Source organism: Nycticebus coucang, chromosome 16 (assembly GCF_027406575.1).
Source record: "Nycticebus coucang isolate mNycCou1 chromosome 16, mNycCou1.pri, whole genome shotgun sequence".
In the NCBI taxonomy this organism is placed as follows: domain Eukaryota; kingdom Metazoa; phylum Chordata; class Mammalia; order Primates; family Lorisidae; genus Nycticebus; species Nycticebus coucang.
The window spans coordinates 32,944,954-32,968,929 of NC_069795.1; the positions used below are offsets into that span (position 1 = coordinate 32,944,954).

A 23,976-nucleotide genomic window follows, 5' to 3' on the forward strand; every position below is an offset into this window, starting at 1 on the left:
TGTGATAAATCCTACAAAAATTTAGATTTCTGATACGGGCATGGTGGCTCTTGCCTGTAATTTTAGCACCCTGGGAAGTTGAGGTGAGAGGATTGCTTGAGCTCAGGAATTCAAGACCAACCTGACCAAGAGCGAGATCCTGTTTTTACTAAAAGCAGAAAAATTAGCCAGGTGCTGTAATGAGCACCTGTAGTCCCAGCTACTTAGGAAACTGAGACAGGAGGATTGCCTAAACCCAGGAGTTTGAGGTCACAGTGAGCTATGATGATGCCACTGCACTCTGCCCAGGGTGACAGAGCCAGACTCTGGAAAGAAAGAGAGAGAGAAAGATAGAGAGAGGGAGGGAGGGAGGAAAGAAGGAAGGAAGGAAGGAAGGAAGGAAGGAAGGAAGGAAGGAAGGAAGGAAGGAAGGAAGGAAATACCTTTTAGAATTCCACCTATTATTCCTGTGAATTTGTGAATTTGTGGGGTCCAGTCATGTTAGACTATTCTCTCTAATATGAAAGATCATTGTCTGCTCCTTGCCTTATGTTTTTCAGCAAATATATCTTAAGTTTATTGGGTATTTTTGGAATTTGCAGGAAACATATACTACATTTGGGTGAGCTATTCCCCCATTATTCCCCTGACATATGGCTTTTGAGAGGATCCAGGGCCAGGGAAACCTATCCTACTGATTTAGCCTACAGTGAAAAGCAGCTCTGCTACTTGTGCCATATTCCTCAAGAGATCTGATTGCGCAAGTTCTGATAGTTGAGTCATAGCATAGATCACCTAGGACTTCAGAGAAAAGCAGAGATCTCTTTGAGAAATAATTATTCTCCTCTTGAAATCCACTTCTTTCTTGCAACTTGGGTCTAAAAATGAACCTCTGATCACAGGAGCTCAAATATTCCCACAGTTCACGCAACCCTCGTTAACTGGGTGATATTTGACCTGTGAGTCATAAACTCGGGTGTGCACTGCAGCATGCCATCATGAAGTGGAACTGGCATAAGGAAAGGAAAAGAAGCCTCAAGTGACTGAAAACACAAAAATGTTGCACATGTAGGTAGCACTCACAGGGGTGTGTCTATGTCCCGCTACTCTGACACCACACCTTTGATCCATACATATGGGCACCTGAGGCATTTCCTAAAACCAGCTGACAGGAGGAAACGCTGAGCCTGACATATATTTAGTTCTGCATATTTGGCATTCATTGGAAGTGGACTGCTGCTGCATTGAGGTCCAGGCAACAGTTCCATGGAGAATAGAGGAAGTAAATTTTTATTATGGGATGAACTTTGAGTGGTACAACTGGGCATCCACCTTATCATGGAGGAGAGATAACTAGAGGTCTGGATCTAGATGGATTCCGTGATAATAGCTAAAGGGTTGGACAGAAGTTTGGGGTATTAGAAGGGAAGACTTTGAAGGATGCATAACAAGATGATTTGGGCAAGAGGTATGAGATGTACCATTTTAAATGATTTCAAAATATGGGGATGTCAGTGTCTACTGTGAACACTACATATAAGCAGGTGCTGCATAGGAGGCTTTTAAGTAATCAAGTGGCAATGATGATTTAGATGTCACTCAGATTCTTCTCTCATTGTCCATCTGCTGTTAGAACAACTGGCTCATGAACAACGTGTTCAGGGTAAGGGGACAGAGGTATATAAGGGCTTATGACATGATACTGCCTTTGACAAAACTCAATGACCACCAATACTGCTGAAAATTTAGTCTGTCCCTCGCACAGAGGAATGTCGAGCCATCAATATAGTGCAATAGCACCCAGGGTTCACCCAACCATCTTGGTGGCGGGATTATTACATTGAACTCCTTTTAGGATGGGGGAAGGGGAAATGATTTCTGTTCTCACTGGAATAGCTATTCTGTGAATGAATGCGTTTTCCTTCCCACCCTAATTCTTCCAGGCCCATTATCAGGGTATTTATTGACTATCTTGTTCTACATCGGGTTATCATGCCCCAAATTATTTATGAACAAAGAAATTATTTTTCAGCAATAAACTGAAGGAAAAGCCTGAATATAGGTTGCTACAACAGTGCAGTGGCCGACTGAATATTCAGTACGTTTATTTGTGGCATCATCTAGATTCCTTATGAGTTAAGGTTCCTCCCTCCAAGAAGCGGTATAATCACTGAAACAACGGTAACTTTCTTGTTTCTTACCTTGTTTGTGTGCTAATGATTAGCATTGGTCACCATGGATTGTTGTCCCTTGGTATCTGTGGGAGATTTGTTCCAGACCCCCCCTGCAGACACCAAAATCCACATACACTTAAACCTCATATATAAAATTGTGTAGCGTTTACACATCATCCTGAATATTTTAAATCATCTCTAGATTATAGACAATACAATGTAAGTGCTAGGGAAATAGTTGTTATACTGTATTATCTAGGGACTAATGACAAGAAAAACGTCTCTATACATTCGGTACAGATGTAACCACACATTTTTTGTCCTGAATATTTTCGATCTGCAACTGGTTGAATTCACAGACACAGAACCCACGGACACGAGGAGTGGGGAGTGACTCTATTTCGAGTTCTCCTTCCTTCATGGGCCATGGTAGGAGTGCACTCACCTAACTATACTGATGTTAGACATGACTTTCTTTGGATTAATAAAGAGTGTAAGAGCATAAGTAACTTCTGTGCAAGAGGTTTTAAAGCCAATTCATGATTGTTCTACCTGTTGGAATCGTGGAAGCTTGTGTCAAGTTTTCATTTCCGTTAACTTCAGGAATTTGAGGGCCTATGTTGAATAGAGTCCCTCTGGCATGTGGTATTTAAGTGAGAGATAAATTTCTGTGGTCTTCCCTTAGAAAGCTTAGTTGGTGTTGCTTTGGAAATTTAGCTTGTGCTTGTTACCACAGTGTACCGTACTGTGGTACCCGGCGGGCGCTGTAGAACCAACCCGTTGCTGATTCAATAGTTTCTTTGCAGTAATGTGAAGTAATAGTAAATTATTTCATTAATGCTTACATGTTTCTTACATAATGCTCAAATATTAATGTTTTGGTATGACCTGAAGTTGAAATGATGGTTGTGGAAAAAAAAATATATATATAGGAATGAATATAAGGAGAAAAAATTACCATTGCCCAAAATTCTCTCTAAAAGTAAAAATTAGGAAGGGTGAGCCGATTCTCTTTTGGTTTGTAAGAAAAATTAATGAATTGGCAAATATTATTCCATTTTATTATGAATTTGAAAAATAAAACAAAAAAGCAGGAGGATGATTTGCATAGGACCACAGCTGGACTCTAAAGAAGTGCAGAGATTAGACTCTCCCCATGGCTGCCTGCTGACTTGCAGGTGAGCATCATGGTGTTGACATGCACTGCCTAGAAGGCTCTGAGCCTACTAAGAGTCTCACTAGGTGAGCGGGGAGGCATTTTCTTTCTTTTTTCAATTTTTTTAAAATTTTATTTTATTATTGAATCATAGCTGTGTTCATTAATGCGATAATGGGGCACCATAAACTGGTTTCATAGACCATTTGACATATTTTCATCACACTGGTTAACATAGCCTTCCTGGCATTTTCTTAGTTATTGCCCAATTCAAAATTGCTAAGTCATGGAAAAAGTCCAGTGCCCATCGATGTACGAATGGATTAATAAATTGTGGTATATGTACACCATGGACTATTATGCAGGGAGGCATTTTCAAAGCCAGGCCTCCGCAGTCAAACTAAATGGTTCAGCTTGTTAATGTTCTTATGTAAATTTCTGAGTAAATGATGATTCTTACTGAATTGCCCAGGTAATTAGCCAATCACTTTACTGCTACAATCAAAGCATTATTTATTTCTTAAATTTTTCTTAAAATTTCTTAATAAAACTTTTACTTTGAATTTTTCTTGCATTCCCTCTTAAGGATGTCAGCATACCTGAAGAGTATCTTATGTTTTATGTTTCTGAGTGTGTTTATTGATCTGCATGTTCATAAAATTTGTAGCTTTATGGTTCTGTTTTGAAAATTGAAAGTAATCTTCCAAAAATGCAAATCAAAACTATTCATTGAAAGTAATTAAATGCAATTTTCCAATTAATATTGAGATTTTGCCATTTTATTTAATCTCAGATGCTGTGCTTTTGCTTCCCCCACTACAGAAATTCAAAATGTTTAGTTGTCAAGTTTTTCACACTGAAAATATTAACAAATACTTATTTATAAATATAAATATATGCTGGTTTACTTGGCTAATGTCATTTTGGAATAATTTAAAACCCCAACATTCTTATGAAAACTCTGGAATTAGTTTTAATAAGTGTAAGGACAATGTAGTTTACCTTTCAACTGTTAAAAAATAATCATAAAAACTACTTTAAACTGCTCTTCATAGACTCTCATTATTGTTAGAGTTTAGCTTACTTTTAAACACTCAACTCCACTTGAAGCTTTCGGTTCCTGTGCTCCTTAAGCTTCAGGAAACAAAATTAGGCATGCTGACTGCCAATTGTCAGTTATGAAAGAAAATGAGACCTTTTTCTTACAATTTAAGGGAAAATATTTCTTTGGAATACATATGTCACTATGAAAAGTTTGAGACAGACTCTGTCAAGGTTCATTATTTTCTTCATTTTTGTGTATCTCAAAACTTTCATAATGACCCACATTTGAGACATGAGGTACCCAAAACAAGATACCAATCTGATAGTTTTATAACTCTGGAAAAAATACATCTCTCTTTCCCTGGAACTATTGATAGATTAACCTAATGGGTTAAATTAATGTGAGGTGATAATTTTATTCTCTGTATGGGTCTATATCAAGTGGAAATGGTTTAATTTATCATTTTAAGAAATGTTTATTCATTTTCTAATATGCATGGATCCAAAGGCCTGGAAAGAGTAAGCTAATACCGGATCACTTGAAATGATGATCCAAAGAGAAGCAATTCATGCTTTTGATCTTAACAGATTTTATAACTTATTTATCCCATGAACCTAGTAATGTTCAGAGTAGGCACTCAATATTTTAAATCTTGTTCGAGTAAATGAATAAATAATTGTCCAGAATTTTCATAGGTAATGAGTTAGGCGTTTTTGATAAAAATTAAATGATTTTTTCCTAGAGCCCAAAATAATGTACTTAAAAATATGAAACCAGTAAAATAAAGTGCTAGTTTTCTTTTGTTGTACAGTCTATTTTCCTGTATTTTCAAAGAAACTCTTTGACATAATTTCAGGAGTAAACGTTGGATTTGGGAAATATGGTTTTGGTTAAGTCTTTTCTGCTAAATATTTGGTTAAATTATGAGAACTTGAAGGGTCTTGGTTTCCTCGACTGTAAGCTTATAAATTTTGAGTGGATCTCTGATCTTCCGTCAGCATGTTGCAAACTGTGGATGTGGAGTAGAAACATCAGCTGAGTCAGAAAAATTAAAAAATCTTCTCATGGAAGACTCATGCTCTTTGGACAACATAGGAATAAGAAAGAGCTTTCAGAAGCTGACTATATGATAAACAAATACAAATTTTTGCTTAAAATATTACTGGACAATAAATATAAAGGCTACTTTCCAAAAAATTGGAAAGAGAATAACAAAGAAATAGAAATTAGAGAAGATAAAAGATTGATGAATCAATCTAACTGGGCCATGGTCTGACTAAAGTAATTTCAAAAGAGAGCAGAGAAAGTAGAAATCAGGGGAAAAAATAATAATTTAAGAAAATTTCTTGTAACTGAAATTAACGGTTTTCTAGTTGGAAAGGGCCTATCTAGTGTCTACTATAACCAAGAAAATCAAATAAACAACAAACCAGCACAAAGCATGGTTTTGTTTTTAATGTTTTCCTAGACTGTGCTTTCTGGAGGGCAGACTTCTCTTAAGAAGAGGATAAACCAGTAAAGGGGAAGAAATGAGATTAGGAAATAGAAGATCCAGCATAAAAGGATGGTATGAGAAAGTCCCAAGTCTATAGGTAAATCGTTCATTTTGGGACAAACACAATGAGAAATTTAAGCAAAATGTCAAGGAAAATCACAGGTTGATGTAATATTGCACAGGACTGAGAATTTAGGAATTTAAAAAATACAATTATTAACTCCAAAAAATTAGCAATTACATTTGAAGAAGAAAAAGTGACTATAGTATTCTACATGACTCTGTAGTAGACTCATCTAAGGACAATTTGCTTAGTTATACATATGTAAACTTTGAGTATTAATTAAACAAAGGATGTGCTAATGAGAGAATAGGAAAAAGTATTTACTAGGTAATGTGTATATAGATAAATTAAGAAGTACTTGTGAATAGTTAAAAATATGATGGAAACTATTGGAAGAAACATATAAAAAGCAAGGCAAAAGGTTGATTAAGGGACATGGGCTCAAGGATGGAGAAATAGATTAGAAACCTACTTATTGTTATTAAAACTTTTGTTCTTTGTCATTTTTTAAAATGTGCATTAATTATTGTTGTAATAACCTAAATGGGAATTAGCAAAGACTTAAAATATTGATTACTTGAACTGTGCAGCTCTGAAGAAGGTGTAAGACTGACCTGTTCAGTTTCCAACTACACGTTCCACTGTAATTTATAGAGACAACCTCATTTAAATTCAAGGTCCTATGAAATTGGAAATGTGTAATTAATTTTGACTATTTGGCCGGGCATGGTGGCTCATACTTGTAATCCCAGCACTCTGGAAGGCTGAGGCAGGTGGATTGCTTGAGCTCAGGAGTTTGCGACTAGCCTGAGCCAGAGCAAGACTTCATCTCTAAAAATAGCTGGGTCTTGGGGCAGGAACTGTAGTCCCAGCTACTTGGGAGGCTGAGGCAATAGAATTGCTTGAGTCCCAGAGTTTGAGGTTGCTGTGAGCTGCGATGCCATGGTACTTTACCAAGGTTGACAAAGAGACATTCTGTCCCACTAAATAAATAAATAATTTTGGCTATCATTTAGAATATTAAAGAAAATATCACTATTAATTAATAGAATCTTCTGAGAAGGTTGCTATAAAGATTAAATGAGATACTGTATGTAAAGTGCTTAGAAAACTGCCTTATATACAAGAAGCAATAAAACTTCCTTATATACAAGAAGTAATGATAACTTTGTTATTAATATCAACACATAAATTTTAGAAGTTTCCATGTCAAAATGGAGTTTCTGTTTGATTTTAATGGTGAAGCTATGCAATTAAGAATGTAAAGAAACAGAAGAGTTTTGATTCTCTCTAGACAGAATTATCACCAAACTTTAATTGGCGGAAGTGTGGAAAACTCTAGGATGTCTATTTGAAATTACTCTGGAAATTCTGACATTGTATGGATAGTTTGAATGGACACCAATATAACTCCAATAATTATTCAGTTTTAAGATTTTTCAATTTGCTTTAGCTTTTCTTCCAATATGCTACTCTCAAAATGGGAGACTAATTCTTAGAACAGACCTGTGGAGGGGGGGCATTACATTACTTTTAGTATGTAAAAATGGGGATGGGGGATATATTTTAGAGACTATAAATCAAATTTACATTGTTTTGCTACTCAGAAAAATGAATACATTTAGATTCCTTTCCTACTTAACTGCTTTCCAGATATCATTAGCCCTCACTTCCTGAAATTTTAAGATTAATAAACTTTTCTTTATATTCTGTGTCCTTGATTAAAGCTTTTGCCAGAAACCTGTACATGAATTATATGTATGTTTCTAAAATTTAAATATTCTTAAACATACTACTTAATTTTTTCATATTTGTTTAACAACCTATGCACTTTCAGCAATCAATAAACACTCTGTTTTCAGAATCCCTGTTATTTATTGATTACTACATAACCAACCTCTTTGGGGTATTGTCTGAACCCAAGAAGTGCTGATTCGAAACCCCTTCTTACTTGTGCTCTTACTTGAATTTAAAAACCCCCAATATTTATGACACGCTTAGTTAAGCAAGAAATGGACTACTTTATTGTAAATAATGCAAAGTCCACTTTAATAACATACCTGAGTGCCACCTTATCAAATGTTTTGCATTCATGGACTGGTAAGAGTGAAAGTGAAACATTGTAAAACCATGCACGGCTTTGTAGTATTTCATCTAGAGATGCAAAGGCAAAAAGGAGTCTGTCAACGTTCCTTCCCTGAAACTCTGTGTTACCATTTTCCCAACATTCTCAACTAAATCACTTACATGATGTAGATGAGAACGGTATATGATAAAGCAGCAACTTCTATTAAGAGGTATTATCAAGTGTTGACTGGATCATTGATAAAATATAAATTCATGTGTCTGACAGGCATTCTAGTTGTGTAGGTTAGTTTGATAGTGATGGTCCCAAATGGGTTGAGTATCAGAGCAGATGTTGTAGTAACAAATTAGTTTGCAGTAGAAAAAATACTCTTTTTAGTATTCAAAAAAAAGAGGACATAGGGAGATATGAATTTTACTGAAATGATGGTAATGTTTTCATGCTCCCCCAAAATGTGCTTCACAATTGCATAGATTCCTTTTCTTTTTTAATATACATTAGATGCTAGGGTGGGGAAGAAAAGTCTATCATGTCACCTCAATGAAATGAAGTAACAGGTACTAAAAAGTAAACATTTAATATATATAAATTGAGCAATCATTTTAATGTATTGTGCAAAAGATATGGGCTCCACAAATAATACCTGATTCATTTGCTTGTTAACATCTATGGTAATCTGTCTAGTAACTAATTCATATCAATGATTTATTTGATGATTTCATTGTACATTATCTAAGGTACTTAATATGTATATTTGATTTCTTAAATGTTCTTGTTACTATAGCCAGTTTTACTAATTCTTGACATATGAAACAAGTGACAACTTACATTAAATTTACAAAGATGTTCCTGAACAGATAGACCATCTCACTTTACTCTGAACTGAATTTCCTCTTACATAAAGATTCTATCAACTCAATTACCTATGATGGCAGTGAAGGGAGTTCTCTCTCTTTTTCTCTCTTACACACACACATACGCACACACATGCACATGTGCACACAAAAGAAAAGGAAATATGTAAGTAATTTTAAGTAATACTTTAAGCTATTACTTCAGAGCTAATTAAGATCCTTATGATTATTATCAAACAGCAAAAAATATTTTTTCTATTTTATTTTTTTCTATCACTTCCAATGAAGGTTTTTAATGAGTAAAAATATGGTAAACATGCAACTAAAAGAGACTTAAACAGCATGTTTAATTCATGCAGCAGAAATAGGTTTCTGAATACTCAGGAATTTACTGAAACAAAACATACAGAATAAGCTTCCTTTAGTACTGGATTGTTAAAAAATAGTTACAGTACCAGGAACAAGGTTATTCAGAGGAATATCTTCCAGTCACTTGGCATTATGTTTGTACTACTTTAAATATTTCTGTTGTAGACTATAAAAAAAATCTTATAAGTTTATTACCTCATATTAATTTACCTAATTATATATGTAATAGCACAAATCTTACGGATTAAAAATAAAAAATACTACATTTAGTCTTAAATACATTGCTATTTAAATGCTTTTAATTCGACACCCTAACATGATTTATGCATTGGGTATATGTAATTTTTCAGGAAATCCATAAAAGACAAAGAGCAAACCTGATTAGTGGATCTAAACAATACAGCTGTTTAGACTGGGTGAGAACAAGGGAAGAGACCTAAGATGCGTTGGCAAATGAGAAATCCCCAAGAAAGAATACAACTTTGGATTCCTTCTCTCATAAATACGAATGTCCTCAGTATTTATGATACTAAAGTATGACATTAATAACTCTTTTCTAGCTAAGTTTCCAGAAAAATATCATAGCAAAAATATCATAGCAACTCCCTATCTTGCCCCAACGGATTTATAATTTGTTGGTCCTTTATTATTTATTCTTATTTTAAAAGATAGGAATAAAATGGGAATGAGTTATCTACAGGAGTGAAATATAATGAATATTAAAGTTATTTATAAAGGTCTTATTATTTTAATACTTATTCCAAGTGTTTAAAATCTAAAGTTATACAGATAAGGTATAAAATTGGAGAGTAATATTTCAATGAATACAGACAGCATTTTTCCAAAGTAAAGTATTGCTTTATTATTTTATCTAAAATGAAATGTCTCTATTGGATTATTCTTTTTTTTTTTTTTAACCAAACTCATCTGTATGATTGCAGTGATACCGAAGAGGTCTCCATGATCTCTAACTCCAAGTAGCCCACCTCACACAAAAAATAAATATCCACAGCCACAACCTTGCTAAGTCTATAGAGAATTGTGTTAACAAGGACTTATGAAAAGGACATAATAACTAGCTGCTCTAACGCAAGACCACTATTATATCATTCATTTGATTCAGGGGGTTTAAGTAATACCTTCTTTTTCCCTGTTTAAAGTTTTAATCAAATTATCTCAGAGTTACATGTGTAACTCATGTATTTGTATTTAGAACTACACTTGGAAATTCTGCATGAAACATTCACATATTTCCAGGGTGATCACTCTTAAACTATATGCACGAGTTACTTGCAACACATATAATTAATTAATTGTTACTTTTATGTTGGCATACACATGCATCTATTTCAGAAGTAGTTGTTGGATAAGGTAACAATAAATCATGCAAATATAATCCTGAGATGGAAGTTAGTAATTATGAATTGCATCACTCTTGTTAAGAGTTTGTCTTCTGTTAAGATAAGTGTAACAAAATAAGTACAGATAATTTTAAAACCCAGTTATTTGCAGGTAATAGCAATTTAGTTGGATTTTAATTTCTCAGAAAATATTATCCCTTTCCATATATTAATAATACCAAAATTTCAGAGTGATGAGCATTCTTTTATATTAAAAATAGACAAACCATGAATATGAGTGCAGTTTTCATGTTAAATTTCTGTTCTCAGAAGTGTTTACTTTAGCAATTTGACCTCAGCTACAGAATGAAGTCTCGAAAATGAGGAGAAGTTTTTGTGTTTGTTAGCTGGAAGCAGGGATGGTTAGATAATTTTACACAGGTGGTTGATGATTGATGGAGGTGGCGGCATTTAGGAGAAAGTTAGTATTTGGCAAAGAAACACTCTACCTGTGTAGCCCAGCGAATTGTCATCGTTATCAGAGGTGGGGATCGGCGTCCCGTTGTCGTTCCCCCTGTCTAGGTCTTCAGGGTCTGTCGGAAACAACACCAGAGCTGCTGATGGGGTCACAGTAGTAACAGTAGTTGCCATTTCGATCACAGTATGTCCAGACACAAGTAAATCCACATGTGACAGGAGAACACACAAGGACAACACACAGCACACTTCATCCTTGCCCCCACTGCGGCACACTGAGCCTTGCCAAGGTCTCAGCATCACGGTTTACAATTTCTCTTCTTAATTTCCCTAATTCTGTGCTCTGCCTGCACCTTTCCTGCACTTCAAAGCTGGCGACTGCCCTCTGTGAGGCCGCAGCGCGGACTGAGGGAGCATATGGAGGAGGGAGAGGGCAGGGTAGCTGAATGCTAGCATTGCTAATTTTCTACCTTATTGTTAATCAAAGCTATTGACTGTGATCACTCCCCATCATCGCTTCATCTCCTGGCAATTACAGACTCCAGGGATTGTACCTCATATAGGGGGGAGGGTGTGGGGAAAAGCAGGATCTTGTCACATAAGGAGGATGATAAAATTGTCATACTTTTTATGAGAAACAGCAAAGAAAGTGGCACATCACATCTTTCTGAAGGCAACAATTTGTCATCTTAAAGAACTGATAAAAAATTTACCAAAATGAATGCATGAGTAAAACAACCTCTAACTTCAGATATTTGGGTTTGAATATTTAAAAACATTCCATATGGCTTAAGGTCGTATATTACACTGAACCACATAAGTATTTTCATTCATCTTATTTTTCTCAAATTAAAAAAAATGTTTTTTCCCTGTTTTTGAAATTGAACATCAATACTCTTCCGTAGAATTTTAGCGATGAAGCTAAGCACAGTGCTCGAGGTCTAGTATCTAGAAGCTTCGTTGCAGTATATGAATGTAAAGAAGCCGGAGAGGACAACTGAATTTCCCTGTGCACTTTGCGTGTCCTATCTACGAATATGTGTGTTAGATAAAGACGGGCGCTGTTTACAGCTCCACTGCTGATAAGCAGACACGGACACAATAAAAACCAAGAGTGTACCTGCTCTGCTGAATAATGGAGAGTCAGAGGTCATTCAGGTTCTGACGTTCTGCAGGCGTTTTATCACCTTACACAGTGTCTACAGAGGATTTCTCTGAGCAGTGACGAATCACAGATGTTCACGTGGGAAGAAAGTGTATCACTTATGAATGAGCCAGGGAGTACACAGTAATGCCCCTCTAGAAACATCGCAGAAGTCCTTCATTTTATGTCTGTGAGTTTGCAGTGAGGTTGACATGTTTTATCTTAAGACACAGCTATACGAGAGTGATTTAGAAAAATTTTAAAAAGGAATAAAAAGTCTAAAGCGAGTCTGCTTGGTGGTTTTTGCATGGAGCACATTTATCTACTCTAAAATCCCTGCCTTCCCTCTTCCCTGCCACCAATGTCACATAATTAACCTGATGTGATTAAACTGGAGGAAAAAAATGTTCAGATCTATGCAAAACAAAGGAGAAAAAAATGCTCATTTTTGCTTCATTGATTCTTGCCTCTCTAGTGATGGCTGGTTCCATATTTATTTTTAAAATCAACATTAGAAGTGGTAAAGAGAGAAAGTGTCCACTTTCTTGCTCTCCAGCCTGTAACATAAGATACTTAAGTCAAAGTTTTGAGTGACATCAACAAGACAAAATGGGAAGCAGGCATCTTTCTGAATTTTGAGGCGCTGTTCCCAACATTCTGCCACAAACTAATAGTACTCATGCAGATGAACCGAATAAAACAAGTTAATGTAGAAAGATAAACAGAAGTTGCATGGTCAAATGTATATTACAGGGATTTTAAGAGGCCCACCCATGCTTACCTACAGCTTGTTTATAAGGACACAACTCATTTAGGGTCACTTTAATTTTACCAATTAATATTTTTTTAGTAAAAAAGGCAAACTTCTAAGGGAAGTCCTATTTTTAATACCCAAAGGATGTTTACTTAAAATGGACTCATGTATTTCCAATCACGCTGTTAAAAATACTATGAAATTCACCTAAACCCACAACATGAACTAAAATAAAGCACATTGTCTACACAAGATTTTCAGGATAAGGTTTATACACTCTTTATTGTGGAATCCTTACTGAGAATAAGGATATTATTATAAAAGCAATAGAGAAGAGAGAAGTAAGTTTAATATGATTTGAAATAAGATGCCTGCATCTATTTGAAGTATGTTTTTCCTTCTGTGTAACTTACTCCATCTGAGTGTTTATTAACTTGCTTCTCTGTTCTCACCTATAACCCTTGTGGCCCCTTCTTAGACTCTTATAAAAAACAGACTTAGCATTAATTAATGAATCTTACCATATCTGTAAAGCCCATTCTTTCTACCTAGCTCTGTCTTTAATTAATGATGTACTAGACCTAATGAAAACAAAAGGTGCCATTTTTTAGTAACTTCACTATTTTTTTCTTGCTCTTCCTTCCTGTTGAAAGATAACAATGACGTGAAATAGTGTCTGGACTGGAGGAGTAATTCAAAGGAAGCCAAAAAGATATTTGCTTAAATTTTTTTGTTAAATGGTATTGATTATGTGAGCCATGGACTGGAAGATAATGTGGCAAGAGATTGTTTTGTGTCTACCATATTTAAAGGATGTTTCCTTATACTCCAACTCTGGATTTAGGGTCCTTTAGGTCTGAATTAAAGTAGGTGGGCGGCAATTGATAAAAACTACTAACCATCCTACCTGGAAATGCACTGGTGCAAGTAGTGCTAGATTTTATGTATTTATCCCTCCAAATATACTGCGAATTTCTGAGGGTCAAGTATTCTCTCTGCTTTTCATTTATATACTCACCAACCTTATATTGGACATAAGATAATAAATAAATAAGTGCAAAGGTAATAGCCAAAAAGGCAAACCTCACTTAAGTGGCAAACTTTCAGTCTGAAACAGCTTGAAAACACATAAATGTTATTTCTGCACCAGTAATCATACTTGGGGGCAGAATTGCTATACTTAAGTGCTACTGTAGCCCTACTGCGTCCCCCTCATCTATGAAATCACATAGAACATTTTTTCAATATAAAAAGGAAGTCGTGAATCAGTATCAGGCATTCAGGGTTAGAAATGGGTCAGATGGACCCTTATAACAATCGTCCATCAGATACATAAGCTTGTGAATTTAGTGGCCATTTGGCCTTCACTGCTTTTCAAGGCAATCAAATTCAATGTTATACCTGAGTTCCATCTTTTACGTTTGGTTGTAAAAATCTTCTGTCTAGATTTTTCTGTCCATTGACTGTCATACTGACCTGTGGCGACAAGCAGAGCTAATGCCTCATCTGTGACAGCCTGCTTCTCTCCCACACTCCTTAAATGCCTGTGTCGCTTAGGGCTCCAGATTTCATGTGTTTTTTCAACATGCTTTCTATAGATATTTTCATGTAGACTGATGGGTTCAATTGTCTTTCATAACATAATGTAACTTCTCCATCTTTCTATTAGGTGTCCTATTCAGAACCAAATCTTACTTCTATTGCCAGGCAAATTTCATGTGAATTCCAAGAGACCTCATGCTTTCCCTCAACTGCTAAACTCATCAGCTACCCCTTCACCTACTCCTTTCTTATATTCTCTATGTTACGTATTTTAAATAAATGTGGAAAATATTGTGCACATTTTACAATTCAGTTAAATGTTAGTGTCTTGGGTTAACATTGAACTTTAGCCATTAACCATTTATACAAAATTTGATACCTAGTTATATTTATTCTTTGAGGGATGGGGTTGTATGCCAGACTTAAATTTATAATATATAAGGTAATGTATCTATCCATACATGATATCTGAGTGGACCATCTTAAAATAGTCTTTCACAAATTTGATACGAGAAGTGACTAATAAAAAAGATGTAAAGATCTGTACAATATAAATTTTCTTCAAGGACTCTTTATTCTTCTTCTTATTATTTTTTGCAGTTTTGGCTGGGCCGGGCTTGAACCTGCCACCCGCAGTATACAGGTCTGACGCCCTACTCCTTGAGCCATAGGCATCACTGGAATCTTTATTCTTAAATATAACAATTCATTAAAGTTTTAGGTTTTTATTTCTTCTTTCCCTTTTATTTATTTAAAGAGAAAGTTTAGAGCATTTCTGAAGAAGGTTGGATGTGGGACCCTCTCATGAAGGAGAGAAGATGAGAGAGAGCAAATTTCAAGTTTTTAAACATTAATTTTTAAATGACAAATTAAAAATAGTGCACAATATGTTTTGAAATATGAGTTCACTGTGGAATGGCTCATAACGTATGTATTACCTCACACACCATTTATTTTTGTGGTGAGAACTCTTAAAATTGACGATTTTTAGTGGTGGTCAAGACTCCCATACATTGTTATTAACTCCAGTCACCATGTTGTACTATAGATCTCTTGAATTTATTCCTCCCATTTAAGTGAAGTTTTATATCTTTTGTCCAGCAATTTGCCAATCCCCTAAATCTATTGGTTGTAAAACGATTGGGACACAACATACTGTAGAAGTATCACTCCAGAGGTTATTTACTAACTGCAAATAGAAAAAATATACTTTTATAATGAATGGATCATGTAGTTGTCACTTTAATTCAGTAATCAAACAGTATCATTAATAGCAGCTGACTAAGAGTGGAAAGAGGACCCTGCAAACAGGGCTTGATCTGAATTCAATCAAGGCGTAACACCCAACGTAAAGTCTCCAAAAAAATAACATTACTGGTTTTTAGGGAACACGTGTAGAACAATTGAGTGAGGTTTCATGGTATTTCTAACTTTCAAATGTTTAGAACAAAAGATCTTGTGAGAAGGAACTAAAGTAAATATGATATGATACTACCCACCACTCAACCTTTTATGAAGAAGTCAAAACATTTAAAGTATGGTGTATGATGTCTGAGGGGTCTAAAACTTTCTTTATAGTCAGCATCACATTCATGCAATGGTATTTCTCTTCACTGGTGATATGATTAAAAGAGTGAATCTCATTTTTGTAGTACAAAGACTCATGTTTGTAGAAATATTCAAGCCATATTTCTCTACATTGTTTGTCCTACCAGGTCAGCCAGTGCTATACTGTGGAAATGTAGAGGCCTAAGAGAAAAGTGTTTGGTTTAAATTTAGAGTTTTATTTATTTATTTTTAATTTTTAAATTAGGTTTGTAACTCACAGCTCAATACATTAGGGTTGTGAAACTTATTCTTCCTCTCTGTCTTACTCAGTAATTTAAATACCACACTAAACGTCAGGCTTCCTCCTTTTACCCTACTGTAAGTGTCAAGCTAGTTTCTTCACAGATTTGCATTATCACTCTGTGGCACTTCGGCATTAATTGACATTTTAAAGATGACCATTAATAAAAGATCAGGGAAAAGCAAATGAATATAAACTACTATCAATATGACAATTGTGTTCTACAAATTGGATCGATTCTCATTGATTCTTTCCAACTAATCAAGAGGAATGCAGGGAATGGGAACTTTAAGTGGAGTACTGAGAACATTTAATTAGAAACCCAGGCAATGAATCGCAAAATTAAGTACAAAAACCTATATTTGTGAAGCTTTAAATTTATGTCACATCACTTACACATTCATACGAATGGTAAAAAATAAGCATAATCCAGAAGGAAGGGGATGGGCGGGGGGAGAGTGAAGGGAGGGAGGGTATTTGGTGGGATCTCACTAATATGTACAATGCAAGGGTACATTTCAAAACAACTAAGAGCATATTATAAATGTCTTACCACAAAAAGTAAGTGAGGTGATAGTTATGTTAATCAGTCTGATTTAAGCATTTCACATTGTATATCATATCATCACATTGTACCCCATAAATGTATACAGTTATGATTTAATAAAAATTGAATTAAAAATAATAATATTTTTAAAAAGAATGCCGGATGATTAAAGTTAAATTCAAACTTCTGCTTTAATCATGGATGGTTAAAATAATTGTTGAATGTACATCATTCTTAGTACCATTCATTGGAACTGGAAATAAGGGGAGAAATACATTTTATGTTTAGAAATGAAGAGAAAACAAATCAGTAGGTGCTTTTTGGCAGTATCTAGTTTATAAAAATTAATGAATAAAGCAAATAAGGAAATTGATTCCAGTAGCACTGAATGACTTTTGAAGAAGCCTTTATTTTATCAACCATTAAATGTAATATGTATCATGTTAAAAACTGTGCTACTAAATGTTGAATATACTATTTTTTTAAAGCAGCAATGTGGTAACAGAAAACAATGTGTTACAACCTGTTTTAAAGAAAAACTAAAATTGTCTCTTGTTGTTATCATTAAGAAAAACTAAGACTGCTTTTTTATATTTCTTTCACAAATAGATGATTCATGATTACAATGATTCATGTAAATAATGATTGTTAGAAAGTATGTTTAGATAAAATAAAACCAAATATTAAAATTGATGTAACATGTATTTAGATAAAATTTTTAGTGACTGGCTGATTCTCTCAAATTTTGAAAGCTTTAGCTTCCAACTCTGTTGAGAAGAAAAAAACAAGAGCAGCTTTATATTTGGCTAAACTAAGTAAACTTAATAATAGAGTAAGTAATTTTAACCTGTGACCAGAGATACAGATATTGCGTTAAGTTAAAAAATGGATTTCATACAATGATCTCTAAATATAGGCCTTTTTTCCTCTTTAGGTTTATGTCACTAGATAATTGAATAAATCAGATGTAAAGAAAAGGAAGTAAAAACTGCACTCATTATAATCACAAATAATATATAATGCTTTAGTTTATTTGATATAACATATCATTTTATATGCATGTATGTATTCTTACATAATTCTTACAGTTCTATCATGACCATAACCATCACCATCACCGTCATCATGCTTCTCCTTAATTTTCCCATTTTTATTATGCTCAAAAAGTTCTCTGGCCTCAGTCATGCAATTAGTAAGTACAGGATTTGAAATATGATACCAAATGATTTCTGACTTCGAAACACTCCTCTTTTCCCTATCACCAATGGCCTCTCTTTATTCATCTATCTAATTCTAGGAACTAGATCAGTGGTTCTCAAACTTCCTAATGCTGCAATGTATTTTCATTGTTAAAAAGGGTTCGCGACCCACAGGTTGAGAACCACTGAACTAGATGAACTTTCAATAGCATATAAACAATGAAACACCAGGTTAGGGATTTTTTATTTACCGGTCACTGAACAGTAAGACTGGATAATTTCACCAATCTATTCCTGAGCTCCTTTAAGCTTATCACCAGGGCTTCTGCACTGTCTCATTTTATAGACAAGACAACATAAAGTATTTAATAAGGTAGTCTAGTAAGTTACATTTAATCAAGAAATACACAATAAAACATTAAAGTATGGGTTATTTTAAAGTATACCCAAACTTATTGTTGATTATAGTAACTTTGTTGTACTATCATAATTTTTCATTCAATCGGTCTAATGATATATTTGCACCCCCACATTATCCTTTCCTCATTGCTACGCTTCCAAGCCTCTGGTAATCATCATTCTACTATCTGTCTGCATGAGATCAATTGTTTTTATTTTATTTTATTTATTTATTTTTTTTTGTGGTTTTTGGCCGGAGCTGGGTTTGAACCGGCCACCTCCGGCATATGGGACCGGCGCCCTACTCTTTGAGTCACAGGGGCCGCCCGAGATCAATTGTTTTTAATATTTAGGTCGAAAAAGCTTAAGGCTTTGTATATAATATGTTAAAATATATTGATTTGAGGAACAAACTACTGAATAAAATCGAGATAAATTCAGATTCTTTTCTTTTTGACAATTACTATTTAAAAAAAATTATTCTTCAACAAAAAGGATGCATGTTTTGGAATAAGCTTAAGGGCGCTTAGACAGGGTCCTGTGTTATGTATCTTCCTACGCCAAGTGGGGTGTTTAAGACCAGAGTAGGCAATTAATATAACTTTTCTTGAATGATTGAAAGAAGCATTGTGGTGTAGCTTTGCTGAAGTCAAGAGTTTAATATGTAGATAACTTGTCTAAATGAATGAATATGAATTATTTTCTTAGTTGGGATATTGCATTCGCTATAAATCTGATTTGTAATGCAGTATGATAAATTACTATATCTTTCTCCCATCCCTGTAAATATATATGCTAAAAATAAAATCTTGTTTAACTTAATTCAGGTGAAGGTTTTCTTGGTGAGAGTTTTCCTTCTTGTATGTTAAAAGAGGATCATCAACAAACTGGATATAAAGGAAAGAGTAATAAGTAGTGGCAATACTCAAAAAATATTGTAATGTGAATAAAACAAGGGAGGAATTTAAATATTGCCAGGTAGATGAATTGTATTTTGGTTCTACAAACACCCTCTGATTTGAGTAATCTCAGATATAGACATACAGATATAAATGTAGATATACCCAGATTTGAATTAATGGGATATATTTTTTGACAGGCTGCTCTTGAAGTGATATGATACATTTTGTAATTAACATTCGGTTTGCCAATACTATATTCTGTTTTTGGATATCCCAAAGTGTTCCTGACTCAGAAAAAAAGGTAGAGTTACTACACAATTTTCTCTAGTACAGTTTTGTTTAAATGAATCCAGCTACACCAGGCTAATGAAATACTACTAAATAATAGACACGCGACACATGTTGGAGAAAAAACATTAATAACAAAATAATATATGTATGAATTCTACTAGCCTTAACTAAGCTAATGAAATGTTAGCAAGGTAAATACATTAAAATAGATAAACTTGTGACTCAGAAGGATACAAATGCCACAGAAGAAGCTTTTTAACTCATTTAAATCCAACTTAATTTGATAAAACACGATAGAGTACCTCTGTATGGAAATCATTCTACTGATGGAGAAATGCTCATAGATTTAAAATAATTTGTTTCCAGATCTCACCTATAGAAACACCAACAAAGCAGAGCTCTTGAAGTAAATGGGAAAATTATCCTTTAACATGACATTTTTTTTTTCTTTGATGTCTGAATCCTTGGGCTAAGAAATTCATAGAGGTTCTCCATGAAAAAAAAAGTGATGACCATCCCTTTATATAATTAGAAACTAAGCCAATTATCCAGTTGAGGTCTGCATTCATTCAAAACCCTCAAATAAAATCCTAATAATATCTGACATGACAGATACCTTTGTGGGATACAATTTAATCTGCAGAGATTTGCTGCCTTGAACTTATCTGTGAGAGTTAATTTCCAGTCTATTTTACTAGTATGTCTGGATCTCTCCATGTATTGACTTTTTTTTTGTAATTCTCTCCACCCACTTTGCCCTGGTATTCAAAGCCTTTTCTTTCACTGTGCTTAGCATCTGCTACTGTTCCATTCCCTTCCAGTCAAAGCATACGGAAACTTCGACCCAGACTAATTAAATGGTGCTTGAAGTTAGTTAACAGGTGGTGTCCCAGCTGCCTGGTAGTGTGGACAAATACAACTTGTATTTTAAGGTACAGAAATTGCAAAATAGTAATACCTAAATTAATATAGTGCTCCTTGCATAGCACTAAAATGATGATGGGGAAAAGAGAAGAAATAGGATCTTTCTTTTGTAGAGGAAGAAATCTGCATTTGGGATCTGATGAACACATCTCAGGTTCTGAGTAAAAACTGGGAACTCCTTATCCTTTAACCAAGGCTCTTTTCTCATCATAGAATATGTGACTTTATTACCACTTCCTTAGGTGTGTTAATGAACCATGTTTAGTTTAGTTACCATGGTGAATGACATTCACGTAAGAGCGACATGATTTGTTTAATTCAGTCAAAATATGAAATGATTTACTTGGCATTTTGGAATCATCATAAGTATGTATTATTATTTATCTAGGTAATCAATATAATATAATGTCTAAGAATCACTATCTCATCATGTGGCTTTGGACAAGGTTTCTTCATCTATAAAATGTAAAATATTTATTTGACAGGTCTCAGTTTCTTTATCTATAAAAAGTAAAATAATAGCATATGTTTCACAGAAGCAATGTGAGGATTAAATAAGCAAACATTTGTAAAGGTCTTACGATAGTCCGAGACACCTATTATGAAGTCAGTGAGTGTTTGTTATTACTAGATAATAATTAATCCAAATTAGACATCAATTTGAAAGAGTCTTCTACTAATTTTTAAAGAGCAATATCTTACATATTTGCCTCATTGGGAGTTGACATGTAGGTATATAACGTGCTTCAGTTAAAATTCAGAGAAAAGTAGATTGTGAAAGTGTTCATTTTTGCCTTTTTTCCTCTCATATTCTCCATTGAATTTTTTCAGCCCTCATTTACACAAACACCTGACTGAATCATTCAGGAGGTATTTCTACATACCCAGCACGCCATCATTATGGCAGGCTCCTTGAATCAGAGACCTTAGTTTGCTTACTTGCCAACAAAGCAAAGATGACAAAGATGAATTCTTTGAATTATTATATATTTCTTGAGAAGAAAAAGCACTTGATATTAAATTACTATACAGATTTCTTCACCATTAAAAGAAAACTTTTTTTTTGCCCAGTGGTATTTCAACGCCTGTGTAACTTCTTTTGCAGTGTCCTTTAGAAGCACAGAAATTGTGCTTGGTGTCTTGGAGAGAGGTGGGGGAAAGTCTGAAGCATCTGCAAGTTGGGCCCCTGGTCACATGGCAGTTGACAGTTCCTTCCCACCTGCCCTCCCTCCAGGGTCTTGTGAGTCCTGCCTGCCATCCATCTGTGACCATTAAGGGCTTCTCTAAGGCTGCTTTCACTCAACTGCTAAAGGGACAAATTTCCTCCGCAGTCTCTCCATTGTCTGCTTGCTCTAACCACAGTCACGGTTTTACACTGTTCATTCTAATTGTGCTTTTGATTATCAGGGTCGTTTTATTCCTTCAGCTTTCCTAAAGGTCACAGGGATTAGCTGTGTCCAATCGAGGACCAGAGAGAGTGACAGAGGCTTACCCCCCATTCATCCACTGCCATTGATTTCCCCTCTGTCTGAGAGTGGCAAGGATGGTTATATCTTTTCTTTTTAAACAAAACAAACAAAAAACCCCCTCTCGTTTGATATTTTCCTTGCATCCTCCCTCACTTCCCCTTAAAGAAAGGCTGTTGGTAACAATGGTTATGGTACGAGTGGTTTCACGGAAGCAAATTCTCTCAGGTAGGAGGCTGGTGATCAGATGCGCTCCCACCAGATTCTTCTTCCTTTACTGTTTCACTCTCCTTGGCTGACAGCCTGTGGACAGTTCTATTTTATAAAGTCAAGCAGCATTTTACAACTGCATTCCCTTTCCCTGCTAATTCAGTCTGATTAATTACATACATCTATGTTATATATGTATAGTAATAAATATATACTATTTATTATAATTACATATGCTAACTATAAGATATTGACTACGTTTTACTTCCTCTTCATTTATTTTGTCCTCTCTGCTGATGCTTGAACTTGCATTTGTGTTTTTTAGTAAGAAAATGTGCCAGCTTTTATTCTCACAAGTACTTTTACTGTGATGTGATATATTTCACTCACAAATGTTGTTCCAAAAGAGACATTTTTATTGCAAATGAATGGAAGTCTGTAAAGTGGAAGTGGCTATATTTTAAATTTCAAAATATTAAAGAGTACAAATGTTTTTGTTACATGGGTAGCTTTTATAATGCTTGAGTCAGGGCTATCAGGGTGCCCGCCACCTAAACAGTGCTCACTGTAGCTTTTTCCAAGGAATATGGGGATGTATGCAGAGGGGAGTGAGGGTCCTGAACTATAAACACCAGATACCTTAAAAGACATTAGACTCCTTATTTAATTACTCATATTCAAGTAATAGTAGGGATAGTTTATTATGTAAAAATATGATCTGGGCACCAATGCTCTTGGCTGATGGTGAAGACCATTCATTACCAATGGTTAACAATTCTAAACACAGTAGGAAGCAGTCCTCAGTAGGTTTTTCTTCCAATAGGATTCACGTGAGAAGAGACTTTCTAGTTAGTGAGATTATCTGAGTGGCTCATAAGGAAGATGCGATGAACTATTTATTGCTTATTTCTTACGTAATATGGCCTCATTAGTAGAAATGCATTTCGACAACTATACTGCACATTCAAATGTGCAGCTATTGCCTCAGCTAGATTCCTTCTTCTGTGGTCACTGCCTTATGGTTCACAATAAACTTATTTGTAGCACTTGCAGAGGTATGCTCGTGTGTAGACTCAGTGGCCTCTGTGATATCACCTCAGCCTTTTCAAACTTAATTCTTAAGGCTTTCTACAAGTATTTCCAGTGGAAACAACCTAAGGCAACTAGCAAATATAAGGTTTTGTTTCTAACAAGGCAGGTCTTGCGTACGTACTTCTGGGTAGTATGTATATGGGAAATAGATGAAGTGTTTAATATAGTAACTAATACTCTTTCCATTAGGAGTTATGAACACTTTTGATTTAGAGGTTAGAATTCTTAAAGAAACATTTTCTTGCAAAATGAGAAAGGGAACTGAAGTTTGTAAATATGTAATAAAAATCTGATTTGTTCTATATATTACCAGAATTAAGGTAACTATGTCCCAACATTTTAGAGAATTATTATAGAAATCGTAAATAGTTACTTTTAACTCCTGTTGAAGGAGACAAATAACAATGGAAAAATCTCTGTCATCTGTATTCTGCAACATCTAACGTTTGAAAATGCCTTAAGACTGCAATATAAACCTTAAAACCACACTAGTGGGAGTCACAATAGTCATAAGATTAGTGTATTTTTTTTTTTTTTTTTTGTTGGGGATTCATTGAGGGTACAATAAGCCAGGTTACACTGATTGCAATTGTTAGGTAAAGTCCCTCTTGCAATCAT

The 23,976-nt window shown here is 34.7% G+C and overlaps 1 protein-coding gene across 5 annotated transcripts in view; it reads right to left on the bottom strand.

Annotated features, from left to right (window-relative positions):
• Positions 1–23,976, bottom strand: part of ROBO1 (roundabout guidance receptor 1) — a 1,140,930-nt gene that overhangs the window by 507,201 nt on the left and 609,753 nt on the right. For all 5 annotated transcript variants that reach the window (XM_053565205.1, XM_053565202.1, XM_053565204.1 and 2 more), the window contains one exon: positions 11,072–11,155. In XM_053565205.1, the coding sequence (XP_053421180.1) occupies positions 11,072–11,155 (84 nt within the window). The remainder of the gene's footprint in view (positions 1–11,071; positions 11,156–23,976) is intronic.